We start from the raw sequence: 21,041 nt of genomic DNA, 5'->3' as shown, positions 1-21,041 counted from the left end.
TATATCATTAAGCAATTATACTTTAGAAATTCAACCATACAATAATAGTAGAAGTGTAGAGATCACAATGCACAAAGAGAACACAAGATGTACCCTTAGAAAAACACAATAAGGGAAAAAGCCTAGCAACCTTTTCAATAAAGAAATTATTTTGTTCAACAAGAGACACACCTAAACCTTGACCTTCAACAACTCTACGGTTAAACCCTCCAAGTCAAGGCTTCCATTCTGATCCAACACTTCACTCTATTGATCTGCCCCAGAATTTCGGACCTCCTGCAATAGTGAGGATCCCAAAATTTTGGCCCCTACAACTGCCCATAAATTTTGACCCCTAAGACAAACACTGCCCAAAAAATATGTGAACCAGGAAAGAGAGACACCTTCCGCACGTGCAAGTTTGAGAGGGAGAGAAAGAGATGTATTTTGTCCTTATTTTAGTTCTCCTTGTCCTTCGCTTGCCTACCCAGAAGATACTTGCTTGTGAGAGATGCGAATTTTTGCCTTGAGGAGGAGATCGAACTGTTTTTATATAGTGACTCGCTAGGTCGAATGGGTGTGACTCTTCTTGGGCCAACTTGACTTGGAAGGAGACCGACTTGACAAACTTGGAGCCAAAAATTTCAAATTTAAAAATTCAATTTTTTTCTTTTAAAATTCCAAATGGGACTTGACTCAAAATAAACTTTCCTTTTGACTCTAGCATTTAAAATATGTTTTACAATGATCAATATAAATACATCAAGTGCCAAATATACATTATGAAGACTGACCATAGTCACAAAATTCAACACCATTCCCTTCATAAACGAAATGTTGGATGGGCTTAATGGAGTAAGTACTTTTCTAAGCTAGATTTGAGAGCAATATACTACCAAATTAGAGTAAGATTAGAAGATGTAGTGAAAATCGCTTTCCAAAATCATGAAGGGCACTATGAATTCAAGTTATGCCCTTCAGGTTAATTAATGCTCTAGTCACCTTCCAGGCAACCACGCAAGAGGTGTTCCATGCCTACCTAAGGAAATTTGTGCTAGTCTTCTTTAAAGACATTCTTATATATAGTAAAACATGAGATAAGCATCTAAAGCACTTGCAAGAAGTTCTCTCTTTTAGGGGAAAAAAAAAACAATTTTATGCAAAGATGTCAAAATGTACCATTGAAAAAGAATAAATAGTTTATCTAGGAAATGTGATATCAAAAGAAGGCATGAAGGCAGATCCCAAAATAATTAAGGAAGTCACACATTGGCCTAGACCAACTAACATTTCCAAGTTAAGAGGATTTTTTGGGTTTAACAAGATATGATCGAAGGTTTATTTGAAATTGTGCTCACGTAACTGCCCCCTAACAAACCTTTTAAAAAGAAACTCATTCCAATGGGATGATAAAGCAAAACAATGTTTTGAAATCTTAAAGGAGATGATGTCCATCACCCCTATATTAGCAACTCCAGATTTTTCAAACCCTTTTGTAATCGAGTGTGATGCTTCAAGTTTCAGAATAGGGGGCAGTGTTGATGCAGGATGGCCACCCTATAGCATTTGAAAGTAGAAAGCTCAATAGAGAAAATGTCTAAAATCTACATACGATAAAAAGATTGCTCACCATTTTGAATGCTCTAGCCAAATGGCGACACAATCTTTTGGGAAGCAAATTCCTGATACGAACAGATAGTCTTCAACACCTTCTCCAACAAAAAACACTTTCTACAGAACAACAAAAGTGGGTTGAAAAAATTGCCACTTTTGACATGGAGATACTACACAAAAAAGGAAAGGACAGCATAGTAGCAGATGCTCTCACAAAAGATAAAGAGTCACCATCACTTGTGGTTTCAATTGTGGTTCTAGAATGGCTCAATGAAATTTGAAGTGAATACACTCTACAAATGTGTACATCCTCCTGGCATCGGACAAATCTGGCACCATGACTGAGACCCTCAAAAACTCTGATATGTACTACTCTGAATGGCCAGTCTGCCTAAGTTGGGTCATCTCTCTGAAATGAGCCTTCAGGTCCCTCTTATCAAAACGTTCCACCACTCTTCGTGTAAAGTCCTCATAAGAGGTCACGCTAGCATGCCATGCCATGGTGTGTTCAAGCCATGAAACCACCAATCATGTGCCTCTTCGTACAAGTGCAAGGTAGCCATTTTGATGGCTTCCACCTCTGTCATCCGATTAAGCTGGAAATAGGTATCCAGCTTCTCCACCCAAGCTCGAGTTGTGCACTTGGTAGATCCATCATACGTGGGAAAATACATCCTCCCAATGGTACGCTGCAACTCTGAACTCTGCGTGCTAGATCCCCCACTGTACCTTCCCTTCTCGTTCTGCTTGAGCTGGCAGTAATCCTTAAAGGATAAGGCTGCTTTGAAATCTTCCCCCATGGATTGCCATTCTCTGAAATAATCTCCCATGGGCATCTGATCATCCGACCCACCCTGCTCACTAGGTGCTAAAGGTAGAAAGGTAGGCAGCGTGGTCCTGGTTGGCCCATTGAAAGCTGGTGGGTGAGTGGCTGGTGATGGGTGGTCGTACTGTTGTGAGGCCCCTGAAGTCTCCCCAAATAGGAACTCGCGATGAATGCTCTTGCCCCTATTATGTTGCTTGATCTCCTTTTGTCCTTTGGCTAAATCATTTAGGGACTTCAAGAGGCTATCAAATGTTGCTTCCTCCTTATTCTTTGGCTCCCCCATATTTGCCACTACTACTGTCTTCCCACATGCCTCAGTATTAGGTGTAATCTCCAACTCCCCGTCCCTACTCTGGTACCTCTGCCTTCGGTAAGTAATGTTCTGCCGATCCTCCTCGTTCATTGGAAAGATCACCCATGGCTGAGCCAAGATCTAGGCTCTGATACCACTGTAATGTTCCTAATTAGGAATAACAGTGATATACAAAGCAAAATAATACATGCAAGCATAAAATTCAGACAAATCAATGAACACCCATGAGACAACCAAAAATACCATCCCGTTGAGCTATTTTATTGAATATATGGAGCAAGAGTACAATGTTGTGGAAGGAATGCACCTGGGCTTGCCTCAACCTCAAATTTGGCAAGACCCATGTGAGGAAACACAATGCCCAGATGAGAGAGTGAGTTGCTCCAAATATGCCTTGCGCTGCCCCAGAAAACTGCACTGTCTGCTAGAAAGATATTGTTGAAAGACCCACCTCCAGTGCTCAGAAAATTCTGCAAAATTAGCCTCAAGCTCCTCTCAAATAACCCACCAAAACCCAGAAAGGGTTTGGTCTAGTTCTTACCTCTGAAAATTGGCCCTAATTACCACGTCCTACTCAACTATCTGGGAAATACGCCCTGACTGCAATTCCTTTGAAAAGCCCTCCAAACACTCCCAAAATGTTGAGTTTCACCGCCCCAAAGATTCCCTCAAGTCCCCCGACAAAATCCAGCTCCCAAACCTTTTCCCCAATCTCCCACGTGTGCCTAGGAAATGGCTCCTGCGTAAGCCCCAGGTGAATGAACTTCGCTCTGCCTTCAAACAGCAATCTCCTGGCCCTAAACTCGTCCACTAGCTCAGTTTTCCACTAGAGCAACCATGCAAGATCTCTCTCAACAAACACCTCCCGGAAGATTGCTGAAATGGGTAGTACGTGGTCCTCTACTGCATCCTCTTGGAGTACGCACTGGCTGAGAGAAGGTTGTACGATGTGCTCTAGAACTCCTCCAATCTCCCCTCCAAATTGGTACAATCTTACCTCCCTAGGGTGGCACTCAGTCCATGGAAAGAAGGGTGAACTATCCCCTTGGAAAGCTATGCGCTAAACAGCATTGTGGCCCGGCTAAGCAGCTCAAGCAACAAGAGAAATGTGTAATTAACAAAAGGCCCCAAAAGTTGCTAAGCGCCTTCTATTTATATTTTTGAGTTGTCTTCCCATGTGAGCCCCTCCATCAAGCATTTTGACCCCCTTCCTTGGAAAATTGAATTCCCTTCTAAGGTAATGCGTATTTCAAGTGGGTGTGGCCCCACATCCCACCAGCGAAATGATTTTCGGCCTCCCTTTTCCTAAGTCTTAGCCCAAAATTTTGTGGGTCCCATAGTAAACAAAATTGCCAAAATTGTGATAATAAACTCAAGGAAAATTATTCTAGGAAGAGACATTACAAAGAATTTACCTAAGCCTAACTTCAATATTTATTTAAGGTTCTCAAAGGGTCCCACAACTCGCCAACACCAAGACATGTGGGTTTCTTTACAACCTACTATAATGCATTTGAATCATTTTTTTGGAAAGGGATGAACAACAGTGTTCAAAAGTATGTAGCAGAGTGTGATCAATGCCATAGAAATAAAAATGAAAACATTATGACTCCACGGACCGGAATTGCTCCATCTCCTACATATTCCAAACCAAAAGTGGGAAGAAATATTAAAATAGATTTCATTGAAGGACTACCCATGTCAGATGGAAAAGGCCAAACTCTCATAGTAGTCAAAAAACTCACAAAGTATGCACACTTTATGGGAGTAACAAATCACTGAAGAATTTTGCAAAAATGTCTACAAATTGCATGGATTTTCAGAAATCATTGTTAGCGATAGAACCGCCAAACTTAAAGAAACTTTTGGTAATAATTCTTCAGACAAATCAGAAAGTACCTCAACATCAGTTCAACCCCAAACGGACAGTCAAACAGAAATTGTCAATAAATGTTTGGAAGCTTACCTTCGTTGTTATGTAATAAACAAAATAAACAAGTTTGAAAGCTTACCAACAAATGTCAGTAAATGTTTGGAAGCTTCCCTTCATTGAAACCCTTTAAACCATAAGAGAAAACCATATATATCAAAAAATTCACAGGAGAAGCCAATCTCATAAGATTGAAAATCAACTTCGTTGCAAAATAATGGGCCGAGATACAGAATATCATTAACAATGATTGATGAAAAAAGGTGATGCTCATGCCACTAACAGTTATTTTCAATTAAATGACATCTATTTAGCAACTGTGTAAGACAACATTGGTTGGGAAGTATTTATTAAAGATTGCCTTTTTGTGTTTTTATGGCCCAAACTACTGAATGTTACTAACAATGATTGATGAAAAACGGTGATACTCATGGCCACTGACAGTTATTTTCAAGTAAATGCCATCTCCTATTTAACAAATGTAAATACAACATTAGTTAGGAAGTATTTATTAAAGCTTTGCATTTCATCCTTTTTTTTTGTTCCTTAGGTTGGAGATGCCTCAGGACTTGTGAGATTTTGTTTACATAATTAAAAGTCCCATTGACAAAGATTTACTCACTCATGAACATGAATATAATTTCAGTGTTTCTTCACGCTAATCCTATAGTGTTTTATATTTTGAATTGTTCATATTTCATATTGATATCATATAGCTAGGAAACAAATTAAAGGCGATTTGAACTATGAGAATTTACATCTTATTAAAGCTTAAACTCACGCATTGGGAAATCAAGTCATTTACATGGATATAAGAACAAAAAAAAGAAATAGAAATTTTTCACATTGTTAAGCAAAGGAAATATCAGGTACCTGGGAGTAAGAGAATGAAACAAGCCTAGAATTTCCAAGCCAACGTAAGCCCCGGACAGCACTGTTGTGTACAGCAAATGACATTGCAACTGCATTCGCTACCACATCAACCACCTCTATACAACCACCCTGAGTAGCCAAAGCTACTAGTGGAACTGCAACTGCTGGACCATTGCCTCCTCCTTAAGATTGGAAAAGTATTGTTGTTTGGATTTACATCATTTTGTTAGGATAATTGTAAAAATAGTTTTGAGAGAAAGAAGAGAGAAATGATATTAATGACCATGAAGGACCAAAGTAGATCAAGGGAACTCAAAAGTACAAGTAACAGTGGCAATGAAGGAGTGCCTAGAGCATCTCCTAAAACAAGAAACAAGAAAGGTTCAAATTTAAGACCTAGAAGGGAGTAAACCCAAAAGGGTAAACGCTATATAATATAGCAGAGACAGAAAAACATTCTGATATTCCACAATAAAAATGGCATAATAGAAATAAATCAGAAGTACTGTGTTACTCACCTGCCAAAGTGGCAGTCAAGGAGGGAGCTGGCACTGCCAATGTAGTTATGGTAGATGAAAGAAGATGCAGCTGCCCAATCAAATTAAGCTGACCAGGAAAGAAAATGCAAAGCAAATTAGAGCTAGAGGACTAAAATAATTAAATTTCATAGTTTCCTTTGAAAAGCACACAGTTATGATTCTTAGGTCCACATATTTTCACTTTCCAGGCTTTTCATATACACAAGTACACATCAACCACATTATAGGCAAGAATCATTTCACTCCATAGCTTTAGAATAAGGATCCGACTGCATTTTTTAAACCCTTCAATGCAAAGATTTGCAAAACACAGGAATAAGAAATGCCCAGAGCTATTCTTCTTGACACAAAGTCAGTCAGCATACAACTACCAAAACTGCCTAGGCTGTTATCCTTCAAGCAAATAATGAAAATTATGGTTAAGACCATAGTCGCCAAAAAATACAGGGTCCAATGAGGATGGTCATGTATGGGACAATAGAAAAGAAATCGCCAACTGACTTGAACAACCAGCAGGAGAGTTTTATAAGAAATTAATGGACAGATAATACTTTCTCTAGATTTTATCAAAAACATGACCAGGAACATTAAGTAAAATATCATAATTTTATTTCTTAATAAAATTCAAAAAAAAATCAAATTTTATGATATGGACCAGAAAAAGCTAGCTGAGTATATCTCAAGTTAAATATATCCTACCATAGAGTTGGTTTGATTTTCATTAGATCATGTAATTGTTTCAGATATCCTGGGCACTTTCCCGCAGTTAAATATCCTAACCATCCAAAATTTATCAGAAATAAGTTTTAACGTAACCAGGATCCAGAATATTATTAAGGAAAAGACAAAAGGCCCAATAAAATAACTAGGTACAATGAAAGACATTGGAAAATTGTTCACCCAACCACTTAAAACATATTACACAATGATTTTAGCATGTTACTTTTGCAACTGAGTTCAACTTTGCCATGGTTTCACTACCCTTATTTTAACCCTATATCACATACTGAAGGTTAAGCTTCTTTTTCAAACTACTGCTTAACATTTTGCAAGAAATTATTTTCTCCAAAGATTTGAATACATGGGAGAACATGATTCTTTGCATTAATACTTTTGCACACCCAGTACTGCCTCAATTGCTCAACCTGTAATCTTCTATACAACCTGTCAATAGAATATCTTTCAGGCCAGTTTACGCTGAACGCAACTTTTCTCAGATATTTCCTTCCTTCCCTATCCCCTGCATACAGCAAGGATGGTTCTTGATACAGTAGACAGAAAAGATCAGTGGCAACCAACAATGGAATATGGCTGTAAGTAATTCTCAGAGCCAGTTGTTATCAAGGTTAGAATCTGGTTCCAAACTTTTATGGAAGCTGGTTACACTCATCAAATATACTGCAAGAATCAGTAACATGGAAGTATGAATCTAATACAGTATGAATTAATGATAAAAAATAAAGGGTATTGCAAACTGAATAGATGTAAAATGGATATGGTTTTCTGGTCAAGTATGACAGGGCAACAGCTGAGCTAAAATCATAATAGTGATTCTACAAAGGTTTGGTAAGAGAAATCTTCTAGGTGATGTTTTGGCCAGATTTACCAGAAGCACTCCCACTCCACTCCATGCCCCCAGCAACTATGGTTTTGGCTGATCTCCAGTAGTTAATACAAGATGATATTGTTTTGGCTGATCTCTTTTTATCATTATTCAACACATAACATCTCTGCATTCTCTATTTGACATTATTTGGAATTGAGGGCCGATATTTGATTTCAACTTCATAACATAGTTGAGGATTTGTTTGAATTCTGAAAAGGCTTGCAGAGACTACCAAAGAATCTGCCATCTGGTTCTGTTCCCTTCGGATTGTACTAATGTTAAAAGCAAGAAAGAAATTTTCTATCATATCCCAAACTTCATTCCTGTAGGCTCTAAGCCTTGGATACTTAGCCTGACAAAGATTTCTTACCTGCTTAATTACAAATTCTGAATCCCCAAACACTCCAATATTCTGAATTTTGAGCTTCTTTGCAGCTTCCAGTCCCAAGATTAAGGCTTCATACTCAACTACATTGTTTGTGACTTGAAATTCCAATTTAAAAGAAAGAGCAATGGTTGCTTTTAATGGAGAGATCAATATGATTACTGTTAATTTTCCACGAAATTCTGCAACTACTTAGTGAATAACTGAAAACTAATGCAACTGCAAACTTTCTTTCACAAAGATACAGAATTGCTTAACTGATATTATATTGATAGAGTTTGAGTAATCTGATCTCTTACAAGGCAAAACTATCACCCTGAGAACACACTTGTCCTCATGCTCTACTAGCTGGACACACCCTGCAAACACTCCATCCCTGCTCATACTTCCTTGCGCTGAGACAGCCCTATTTCCTTGCGCACAGGTTTCCCTATTTCCTAGGGGAAAGGCTCCTATTCTTTGAGGCTGGATCCTATTTCCTAGTGCAGTAATTGCCATATTTCCTAGCGCAATTCTACCACAAGAAAGGCTCTCTACAAACAAAGATCTCCTGTGTATTGGCTCATCCAAGATACGCTGCCACAACATAGATCTCTCTCACTAACTTGTGAGCTTGCTTCGTCTCACAACCTTGTGCACAAAACAATTGTATAACTTGTGCCTTTCGTCCTTCCTTTATAGATTTTGTCCACGCTATAATAGGCAAGTTACAAATTTGGAAGTTGAGTTGTGATTGACTAGTTAACTAAGTCGAACTGGTTCTCTTCTCCAATCATCAATTGGAGTTATAACTCGTCATCCTTCAATCAAGGACTGAAGATCCCAACTCGTCCTTTTCTAAATTCGAATTGCTGTCTATCCTATAGTTAATTGAAGAATACTCCTCTATAAATGGAGCTCCAACTCTACACATGAACTTGTGATGATTATTCCCATAAACTAGAAATTAACTCACCACAACTGAAGTCTATCTCCTGAGGACAATTCGAGGTCTTTCTAGCCAAGGCATGCACCAGAGAAGACCTTCTCTCGCTACACTTTTCAACACTCCCTCTTAGCGAGGAAGGTACCTCTGGAGGAACCTCGTCCACCTGGATTTGTCTTCAACACTACCACATTCTCTATTGCTGAAACTGCTCCCTCTGAACTAGAAGATTTCCCTGCTTCTTATTATGGAATCTGATTTGAAGACCTATTCTCTCCAACCATGCTCTACAAGTGTATCACCTCAATCATAAGTGCCATGTACCCCGTGTACCTCTGTGGTTGCTTCCTCTGGCTGAAGGTGGTACTAAGAAATCCAACTCTCTTTAGATCCTCCCCAAACAAATTTTCTACCCACTTGGCTCGAACTCTCCCTATACTGGGAGTCACTAACTAAGTGGTTGCCTCCACTCGCCCTGGGCTCTGCTCCTCATCATCCTGTTGGTTGGCCCAACTGCCAACTAGCCGAGACTCAAACTGAGATATTGGCTGAGGCTCCATCTTGAGTAGCTTCTTCTCAGGTACTCTAATATGCTCTTGCTCTAAGGACTCCCTCAGAGCTCTGCTCTCCTCAACCATCACTTCTCTACTTTGTGCACTTCTTGCCTTGTTTCTCAAGACTATGCCTATCTCTACCCTAAAACTCGTAGAGATTCTTCATCCTCACACCTATCTACTTCTTACATCCAAAAGCTAAGTGCTTGAGGTATGCCTTACCTCTGCTGAAGATGATATCATAACCCTTGTCCTTAAGGGTAGCTACCGGAACAAGATTCTGCTTGAGTCCTGGAACATAGAGGACATCTCTGAGATGGAGAGGATTACCTGACTCCCTCTAAAAACTGATAGTACCAACTCCTCTAGTTGCATAGATGCCATCATCTCCTAGCTCAATCTAAAACTGCATGTTCTTCTCCTTCATGTGGCAGAAATTCTTCTTGTTCCCTGTCATCTAGAAGGATGCTCCGAAATCAATATACTATACACTATTATCTGTTGAGCTTTCCTTGCAAGCTACCAATGAGAAATATTTCTCGAAATGGGTAAAAAACGCATCTACCTCCGTTGATGCAGCTACATGATCCTTACTGGACTCCTCCTTATTAGGAAACTTAGTGGCATAGTGTTTGAACTCATGGAAATGGAAGCACTTGCTCTTGCTCAGATCCTTCTTCTTCTTCTTGCCCCTCTAACTGGACTCAACCCCTCCTTGGCCCTTCTTGCTCTTGACCTTACTACCTTTGCCTACCATGGCAAAGTTCTCCTCGTCCTTTGTCGAAGCTTCTCTACCAACTCTTGTGCTTCTCTAGATCTCTTCTTGAACACAATCACTCCATAACCTTTCCCAACTGAGGATATGCTTTCTGCCACTTACCGCATCTTGGAAACTATACCAAGAATTATGGAGTCCTAGTAGCGCGAGACTCACTAGGTCACTTTCTGCTGCAGTCACGCCTACACTACCTAGCTCATCCGTAATTTGAATGAACTTTGAAATATATGTGATAATGGACTCTCCTTTGCTCATTCGAATACTTCTTAGCTTCTCTTTGAGAGCATCTTGGAAACTATACCAAGACGTATGGAGTCCTAGTAGTGTGAGGCTCACTAGGTCACCTTTTGCTACAGCCATGCCTACACTACCTAGCTCATCCCGAATTTGAGTGAACTTTGAAAGATATGTGATGATGGACTCTCCTTTGCTCATCTAGATACTTCTTAGCTTCGCTTTGAGAAAGCATCCTAACATCACTAGAAGCCTGATACAAATCTAAGATGGCTTTAAAGTTTAAACATCTCAAACGTTGTCTTCTTCTCATGGAGATGAGGAATAATATGGTCTTTGATCCCCTTTAGAATGATACTCCTCGCCTTGGTGTCATTCTTAGTATGTTGGGCCAACTGTTGGGGATCTTGAGGTGGCACTATTGCCTATTTGATCAACTCTGCCACCCCATTATAATCCAACACTACTGTGATTCGCTCCTTCAATGCACAGAATTTTTTAGGCTCCCTCTAAACTGTGATTTAACCTTATTCCTAGGAATGCCATACTGTTATCCAAGGAACTTCTCTACCTGCTCTTAAAACTCTAGCACTTATCTTCTGCTTGATCTACATTGTCTACTAGCTGGTCCATCTAGTGCTGGTCTTTATACTAATCTCTGCTCCGATACCATGTTAATTTTCCATGAAATTCTGCAACTACTTAGTGAATAACTGAAAACTAATGCAACTGCAAACTTTCTTTCACAAAGATACAGAATTTCTTAACTGATAAGCAGTGCAATATGAACGCAGAGAGAAAAACACAAGCACAAAATTCAACATATTTATTTTTCTTGGGAAACCCTCTTCTTTGTTGTAGTATTATATTAATATAGTTTGAGCAATCTGATCTCTTACAAGGCAAAACTGCCACCCTAAGAACACACTTGTCCTCACATTGTACTAGTTGGACACACCCTACAAACACTCAACCCCTGCTCCTACTTCCTTGCGCTGAGACAGCCGTATTTCCTTGCGCACAGGTCTCCTTATTTCCTAGCGCACAGGTCTCCCTATTTCCTAGTGCAGAGGCTCCTATTCTTTAGGGTTAGCTCCTATTTCCTAACGCAGAAATTGCCCTATTTCCTAGCGCAATTCTACCATAAGAAAGGCTCTCTGTAAACTGCATATTGGCTCCTCCAAGATACGATGCCACAACAAAGATCTCTCTCACTAACTCGTGAACCTGCTCTGTCTCACAACCTTGTGCACAAAACAATTGTTTAACGTGTGCCTTTCGTCCTTCCTTTGTAGATTTTGTGCACGCTATAATAGGCAAGTTACAAATTTGGAAGTTGAGTTGTGACCTAGGTTGCACGAAACGGGGAAATGGGTACGAGTTTCCGAAACGGGAACCTATACGAAACACGACCTCCCCAAATTTTGGAAACAGGGAAACACGAATATATATATATATATATTGGGACATTTAAGAAATATGTGCAATCATAAAGCATATATGATACATTCTAATTTATTACATAATGATAAAATTGTCAATTGTCAATGCATAAACTATAAGTCTCTAAATTTACATCACATTTACTCATGAATGATCACATAATGAAAATAGAAATATCCAAAATCAGCCATGAGAAATTTCTAATTTCTTGTCTTGTGCTTGATGGGAGTCTCCTCCTACATAGTCGAACGACCTTAGTGCTCTTGATTAAATACAAGTTTCATACCCTAGTACCCTACATGCTCTTCATTATTGGGAGTCTCCCCTGCAAAGAGGGCTTGGTTCTCTTGATTAAATACAAGTTCCATACCCTAGTACATGATAAAATCCAATGGAAACATTGCAATCCCCCAATCCTGAAATCCTGAAAAACAAATAAGTTTGCTGGATTTTGAGTGAGATCCAAAATTCTACTTTCTCCATATGAAATCCAATGAAGGCGAAATCACTCTCAAACATCCTGAGTCATTTCATATTCTCCTTTATTTTTCATTTTCATCCTTTTACTTTAAGAATTTAACATTACCATGAACTGCATATCAACACTAGGGCAAAAGTTCACTTTTATAACTTTAGACAGGCATCTAGAAGCACCTAGAAGTCACTAGGATAACCTAAAAATAAATTAGAAAACAAATTAAAAAAAAAATTAAAAAAAACACAAGTAAAAAGCTGAAACGTGAGTCGTACGGCCCTGAAACGCGTTTCAGGCCGTACTGGCCACGTTTCAGTTTCATGAAACGTGGCAATACGGCCTGAAACGCGTTTCAGGGCCGTACCACACGCGTTTCAACATTTCGTACCCGTTTCAGTACGGAAACGCCCCCTTGCCCTACGTTTCCTGCAACATAGGTTGTGACTGACTAGTTAACTAAGGCGAACTGGTTCTCTTCTCCAATCATTAGTTGGAGTTATAACTCTTCCTCCTTCAATCAAGCACTAAAGTTCCCAACTCGTCCTTTTCTAAATTTGAACTACCATCTATCTTGTAGTTAACTGAAGAAGACTCCTTTATAATTGGAGCTCCAACTCTACGCATTAACTCATCATGATTATTCTTATAAACTGGAAATTATCTCACCACAACTCAAGTCTATCTCCTGAGGACAATTCGAGGTCTTTTTGAACAAGGCATGCACCAAAGAAGACCTTCTCTTGCTACACTTTTCAACAATTCATGCTCATGAGCCCTCTTTAGCAGAGACTCCATCAAAATACAACTTCCACACTGCATTTCATGAAGAACCAGTGCTATTTACAAATTTGTCTATAGAAGTAGATAAATCAATTTCATCACTTTCAAGTAATAAAATGCGACATCCTAGATCTTGTTTACCATGTATACAGGAAAATTGTTGGGATGTTTTGGATCACTAACAATGTAGGAAAACTTTGCTTCTCTATACAATCTCATATTCTCTCCACCAAATACTAGAACTGTAGCATAGGACATATCCAACTGGAGACAGCCTCCCAATTTCACACCCCGTGATCGAGACAATAACAAGCCAAATTTTGGTGGTATATCTGCAACCACTATATCCATAACCATACTTTTGATGGAATATGGATTAATGATATAACTAGATCTTTAATTAGACCTAAGCATTTAACTTTTCTGGAATCAAATGAGTACAAGTCATGGTATGGCCTGATTATCCGCAAGTCTAGCTTCTCCATTACAGCTTTGGCATTAAATTGTGAGAAGCTTTAGAATCTAACATATATTACAGATCATGGATGTTTAATGTAATACAAAAGGGAGCTACAACATGAGAACGCTCCTCCACATGTGGTCCAAACAAGAGAGTAGGATTTTCATCCTGCAATTTCAGAATATCCTGCTGAGAAGATGTGACTGAAGGTTGAAACTTGAATCACTTCGGCCATCTGTTGTTGATACACTGGATTCTCAGCCAATTCTATTAAAGTTCAAGGAATTTTAGCCTTCTCCAATTCCTTTCCTAAGCTGAAAGTAGCTACAGATTTTTCTATTATTGTTTGTTCTTCATTATCTCTGCATTGATGTTGGTGAGTTTCGGAGGATTAAGGGCCATGCTCCTCTCATTTGCCTTTGTCTTGATCAACTGGCTTAGTTGGATTACGTCTAGGCCTCAAATCATATTTTCATGTAGTTCAGCTTGTAAAACATCAGAGAACATTTTATATTGAGAGGAAACATTGGTATCCATACCTTCAGGCTTCAAATAATTTTTCATTTGAATCTGAAATGGCTTTCTGATTATCATCATCTTGTTTAAGAGAAATCAATGAAGATTGCTCTCCAAAACAATTGATTTCCTCTTCTAGCTGTGTAAAATCACTTTCAATTGTGTCATCAATAACCAATGGAGGTTGAATAGGATGTTCTGGATTTCTCTTCTTTCTTTGTAAAATTTGTGGATTAAATGGCCTGCGAAACCGAGTTTGATTTCTATTTGCTTGCTCTTGGCCCTATCTTGGAGGATTCCTGCCTTCTAATTCCATCCTTGCTATTGTATTTAAGAGATTTCTTAACATCCTTGTCATTTCATCAATTTTTTGCTCTTTCTCATCTTTAACCACCCCAGAAGGACCAGATTCATCCTTTGCCTTTTTCTTTTCTAATGGATCTATTTTTGCTCTGATTTCCCCGGAAACAGCCATATTGGCTTTCACTTCAGCAATTTCATCTTGCATTCCTGGCAACGTCCCTAACCTTCTTTCTCTTAACATTAAGGCAAAATCAGAATCAAAAGCAGCAGTAAAAGCGACCTTTGCAGCTGGTTAAGATGGTTTAATATCCACATGAATTTTATTATATCTTTTTGTGAAGTCAAGAACTGACTCCCCACTCTTCCTTTTTATAGACCCAAACTCTGTAAAATAGTATAAAATTATAAATGATCCCTCTTTTCTACCCATTTCTTTAAAAAATATTGTTCCAAAACCTGCCAGGAAAGAATTGAATTGGCATCTAGAAACTCTGAAATATATGCCTAAGCACTCCCAGTCTGCTTAAGCTTTGTAAGCTCCCCAAAGTACTCCTCAGGATCTTTCCTCTCAAACCGCTCCAACACCCTCCTGGTGAAATCATCACAAGCAGTCACTCCTGCATGTCCCAACGTGGTCAGCCCATGGAACCACCAGTCATGAGCTTTCCCCTCCAGATGCAACGTCGCAATCTTGATTTCCTCTCCCTCCGTCATCTGGTTCAGCTGGAAATAGACATCCAACTTTTTGACCCACGCTTTGGCTGAGCTTTTTGATGAGCCATCGAAAGTTAGCAGAAACAGCCTCCCCATAGTGCGCTGCAAGTCTGTCCCCTGCGTGTAGCCTCCTCCACTCTTTCCCCTGTGTGTAGCCTCCTCCATTCTATCCCTTGGGCCTATCGTTGCCCTTCAACTAGCAGAAATCCCTGAAAGTGATGGCTTTCCCAAAATCAGGTCCATAGGACTGATACTCCAAGAAACAGTCCCCATAAGGCATATCCTCCTGCTCTGGTTGCCCACCAGCTCTAGAGGTTAGGAACATGAGAATGGTAGACCTAGGGGGGGTGTTTGGAATAAGAGGCATGTTGGGATTAAGGGATGTGTGGTGCTGCGAAGTGCCAGATCCTTCCCCCAATTGGAAATCCCCTTGGACTCCCTTACCCTTGTTGTTGTTGCTATTCCTCTAGCCCATTTCTTCAATGTTCTTGGACAAGTCCTGCATTGCCTTCAACAAAAGATGAGCAAACTCCTCATCCTTGCTCCTTTTGTCTCCCTCATTGTCCCCCATGTTTGTTTCTACAACCTCTGGTTCGGTTGTCACAGGGTCTGGGGCAATCTGCCACTGCCTTTCTCTGCTCCAATGCCTTTGTCTTCGGTATGTCATGTTTTGCCTATCCTCCGGTGTCATAGACTGTGTTGCTCTCACATGTTGAACCAAGTCTATGAGCTCTGATACCACTGTAATATTCCTAGGTAATTTTTACAGTAACTAACAAAGCATGCATAGACATGAAAACCCATAAAACAGTAAGCACACAATTAGACCAAGAAATTGCACCAAAAGCTGCGCTCTTGAGCCATTTTATTGATAAACAAGGGTGTACAATATGGTGCTGGAAAGAGTGCACCTGGGCTTGCTTAAAGCAAGTTAGCAAAGCCCCAAATGAAGGATAAGTCATCCCTCTCCAATCTGCTGTTGCGCTGCTTTAGCTCTGCGCTGAAACTGCCCAGAAATACGTTGTTGGCTGAGTAGAACTGCTGCTAGGGCCCTCTCCGGTGCTTAGAAAATTCTGGGAAATTAATACTAGCCTCTCCACCAAATACCCAGAATAACCCACAAAGGATTTGGCCAATGGTTGACCTCGAAAAATCAGCTCTATTTTCCCTCAATGGCTCAATTGTTGGGTGATTCGACCCACCTGTAAATCCTGCTACAAATGGCCTCCAAAATAGTTGCAATCCCCACTAAATTACTTCCCCGGCCTTCTCCCCAAGTTTCAACCTCAACCACCCTTCACTCCTCAACCTCCCGGAGTGCCTCCACCATGAACTGCGCAATCCCTGCGTTGTTGTAGCTGAACCTCTCATTGGAATCGAACTCCCTGCTGCTGGTATGAACTAAAAAGGGTAGGACTCCCTCCTTGGGCTGGCACTCGAAGTCCACTGAAGCAAGGGTTGAGATCTCCGCACGGAGGCACTTGTGTGCTAAACAATACTTACAGACTTGGCTTCATCTCAAGCGTGCTATTGTCAAAAGACAATTTTGCAAATGATGAATGAATGAAAAATTGAGTGTCTCTTCCTCTTTTTGTCAAGGAGCCTCCAAAATGCCCATGTGGGCCCAGCTTGAATTCCCCACACCAATTCCGCTCCAATGGGAGTATATTCCTCATGTGGGTCGTAATTCCCATGAGGTGGCCCCCACGCTCCACTAAGGCCGCAATATTTCCTCCAGCTCTAATGTTTGGGTGTGCTCTAAGCCAAAAATCATATGTGGGACCTCTAAACCCACATTTCCTAAGTGCAACCATGCATTATAGCAAAAATGGCCAAAATTGATATTTGACTTAGCAAAATGCTAAGTGGGAATATCACAGAAATCCACAGAATGTGATTCAAGCTAATTTGATACTGTATGATTCCTTAACCAGAGTTCCAGATTCTATCTAATTGCTAACCCTTAAACGAATTCTTGAATGTCAAAAACGCCCGAGCTTCCCCTCAGGTTCGTGCCAGTCCCTACCTCAATTTGCTCTATAGCTACAAGTTGGTTCCTTCAGGGGTTCATTTATTTTGCTATAGAAATCCATAACTGCTTCAGAAGCCCTAGTCTGCAATAGGAAGCCCTGAATTGTCTGCTTCAAGAACTCGGATTCGCAAATTAACTGACTTGGAAGTGTTGGAATCCACCATCTGAATTGCTACAGAATTGTTTAGAATGTTGCCTTGTCACAAGTATTGATAAGGCCACAGGAATCCTTCGAATTGTATTGAATTAAATCCTCGTCAAACCTCAGGACTCTTGTTTATCATAGGACAATGTCTTTTAAAACCCCAAGAGCAGTTCGGAGGCTCTTAGATTAGGTTTGAGCTGAATTTTGCTCCTAAAACCCGATTTGCTTGACCTTAGGTAAACTCGGAATAATTCAACCAATTCGTCTGTCACAAGGATCCTGAATCTACCTCACTTTGCCCTAGGATTCTCGATCTACTCATTGAAAGACACTTGGGTTGCTTGCTTCAGGAGGGGAACTTGCCTTAGAGAGAAATTTGTTTGCCTTGACGGATCTCTCTCAAACCATAACTTTCCTTCAACAACCTGTGTCAGAAAAAAGCAGGGAATAGAAAGTAAATTTATCAACTAGGCTGGAATCTTTCACGACCAATATTGATAGGAAAAAAGGCGTCTTAAAACCCTCAAAGCCTTAAGCTCAAAGAAAAATAGAGATAAATGATCCAATCGAATGATGATCTAAATGAATTCAACCCTCTTGTATCTATAGATTTCCTTGAGGGGATTGTCTGCATAATTAATTGACTGAAGTTCATTCCAAACCCCAATTTTGGGTTTCTTTGCCCAACTACCCAAAAACTTGTCCAAACATTGGGTATTTTGGGGTTTTCCCCTATATCAAGGACTATAGCGTATGGGGATCGATAGGCTACTTCATCTCTTGAGCAATTAATTTCTTCGGAACATTACAAAAGTGAAAATAGTACAAGATAATTAAGTGTATAGCTAAGCGAATCTGTAAGTTTGACGAAAGAAACTCAAAAGGTACAACAATGCTATAAGCGCACTAATAGAAAGGGAGGATTCAACATTGGAAATCTTGGTGTTGAGCAAGAGAGAGAGAAAGAGAAGGAGATGATGTCAATCCCTCTTCGTCTTGCTGACTAAGAATCATAGTCGTAGAGGCCAATAACATTCTTGAATATTTTCATTAATTCATAAACAGGATTGAGATCTTGATATCTATATAGTGGATTTACATATCCAGATAAACTGGATCAAAGATTGATCAATATGTTTACCGGAGCTACTATTGCAAAATATAGCACCCTAGTGCTAGGCATCACTAGATACCTGGCAACAATGGGATCCACCACAGTTGTCACATTAGTAGTGAATTCCTCTGTTGTTTTGTGGGCAGATGTTATCCCCGTAAGGGAGGCTTCCCCAGCAGGTCTCAAAGATTAAGTAACCAAATGATTCCCAAGATAAATTCCCTCCAACAATCCTATTGTTTATATATATATATATATATATATATATTCTCTACACCCCAGAATAATCTTTAATAATTCAGGGCTCTGGTTCTAATATATTCTCTACACCCCAGAATAATCTTTAATAATTCAGGGCTCTGGTTCTAATGAAGTAACGAGGTCAAAGGACCTATGGCTCAAGATAGGACTTGGAGATGCTCAAATAGATTCTAAACATAAGCTACTTTGAATTTACAAAAAGTATAAAGTGATGGGAAATGAAGGATTGGTAACTTGGCTTATCAATGAATCTGTGGGCATATGGAGTCAAACAAGGAGTGAGTCAATAGTTGAAGACCTTTGATGGATAAGAAAGGAGAGAAGGATGACTTCTCAATCTAACCCCAATGACTTTCCAAACTAGGAGACTTAAAGTCAAGGAATGCTAAAGATAGTTTTCTTGATGAATACTTGAAGACAAATTTTGCATATGAAGAAATAAGAGTTCATAAAGATATAGCATTTATTTGGGTCTTGTTTGTAAGACTTGCACCCTTTTTCACGTCAGATTTTGTTGGGGATTGATAACCTGCATATTTATGAGTGTTTTCTCATTGTTGAGCTATATCTAGAGCTCCCAACGAGGTTCTTTCATGGGCATGCCTAACCTGTTTTTTGTTGTTTTCATAGTTTGGTGGCCTAGGACTTGTTGTGCCTAGATTTTTCTGTAGGATTCTGAATATCAATTATATGTTATGTTGCACAAGGACCCGTCCTCCCCAAAAATACTCGCGTACCCTACGTCCCCATGTTCCGGCGACTTTTGGACCCTTAGGAAATATCCTCAAACTACTGGGGACTCCATTGGGGACTTGGGGACTTGCTAGACATTCCAAACATATTTCAAAGATGTTCCGGACAAATTTCAGGGATGTGTTTGGCAGATTTCAGCGATGTTTTGGGAAGGTTTTAGGGATAATCCAAGCATAGAGCTTCAGTGTTGACAATCATGGACATTGATGATTGGACAATATGATCATTTTTCCCATTCATTTTTTTTGGAATGCATTGAATCTAACTTTTTTGTACAAGTTGCAGCTCAAAACATGGGTTTTGTATGATGGGCTTCATTTTGGATTTCTAGTGATTTACAGATTGGATTTTCAATGGTAAATTTACAAAAAACACCCTCCATGTCAAGAAAACAGAAAATACAACATTTTAAAAGGATGATCCTTGTGGTTATTTTTCTTGTTCTTACTTAGGATCATCTCAACTTTTACATATTGTATGTGGGTTTCGAGGACTCATTCAAGTTCAGTGCTTCCATCATCCCAACCCCAAGCATTGTGAAAACAATTAGATAGTTGTGAATTGGATTTAGTACTAAATGTTTAAATAAATTCCTATTCAATCCCCTTATTAATCTGAAATATGAATTTAATATCATTAGAAAACCAAATTATTTTATAGTGGTTTCAACACAGCTATATAAGTTTTCACAACCTATTGAAAAGGGAATGCCTTTTGTGTTTAACATAGTCATCATTAACAAGAAATATGAGGAAAAAAAACTAATACAAAGACAGTTCTCCTTGATAGATTGTTCATGGACCTTACTACAAATTTAAAGTAGTTACACTTAAGTTTCCTAACGCTAAAGCTCATGTCTAGTGACCAATAATGGAATGTCATTCGACCCCTTTTCACATTGTTTGAGATTTTAGTTGTTGAGTGTAAGGGTTGTGCATAATACTAGCTTGAAACAACTACAAAACTTAATATTGAATCTTGTATGTATATATATATATATATATATATATATATATATATATATATATATATATATATATATATATGTCGTCCCCAACCCCCCATCCCCTGAAAATTTGGGGGTGCACACTAGTCGTTTCGAGGACTCATCCCCCCATCCCCGTCGTTCCCCCATCCCCGGCGTTCCCCCATCCCCAAAACCAATGCAACATAGGTTATATGTAACAGGTTTTTTATTAGTATCAAAACCAGCCGAATTTTCTTTCCTAAATGACTAAAAAAAAGGATATATAGCATTTATTCAGAAGGTTCAATAAAATTTAAACCCCAATCAAACAATTATAGCAAAATTGAAGATAATACTCACAATAAAATGACACCATTCATCCAAGCATCACTTCATCAATCCAAAAAAAGTTCATCCTTTCAAAACATATTTTCCATAGGACAATTTACTCAACTTGAAATATCCAAAGCCAAAACAACTAATATAGTTGAGATAGAATTGGCCTCAAGAATTTGCTCCAAT

The 21,041-nt window shown here is 39.3% G+C and overlaps 1 protein-coding gene across 1 annotated transcript in view; it reads right to left on the bottom strand.

Moving 5' to 3' along the window:
- LOC149167818 (Transducin family protein / WD-40 repeat family protein) overlaps positions 1-21,041 on the bottom strand; it is a 310,212-nt gene that overhangs the window by 251,152 nt on the left and 38,019 nt on the right. Inside the window, exons 3-4 of the mRNA XM_089433175.1 lie at positions 6,054-6,141; positions 5,536-5,717 (exon numbers count right to left, since the gene is read on the bottom strand). Of these exons, the coding sequence (XP_089289301.1) occupies positions 5,536-5,717; positions 6,054-6,141 (270 nt within the window). The remainder of the gene's footprint in view (positions 1-5,535; positions 5,718-6,053; positions 6,142-21,041) is intronic.

The sequence above is a fragment of the Pinus tabuliformis genome, chromosome 5_1 (genome assembly GCF_031772625.1).
Source record: "Pinus tabuliformis cultivar Carrire ecotype Pingquan chromosome 5_1, CPIR1, whole genome shotgun sequence".
NCBI classification, from domain to species: domain Eukaryota; kingdom Viridiplantae; phylum Streptophyta; class Pinopsida; order Pinales; family Pinaceae; genus Pinus; species Pinus tabuliformis.
This window is presented reverse-complemented; position numbering and strand designations above follow the sequence as displayed.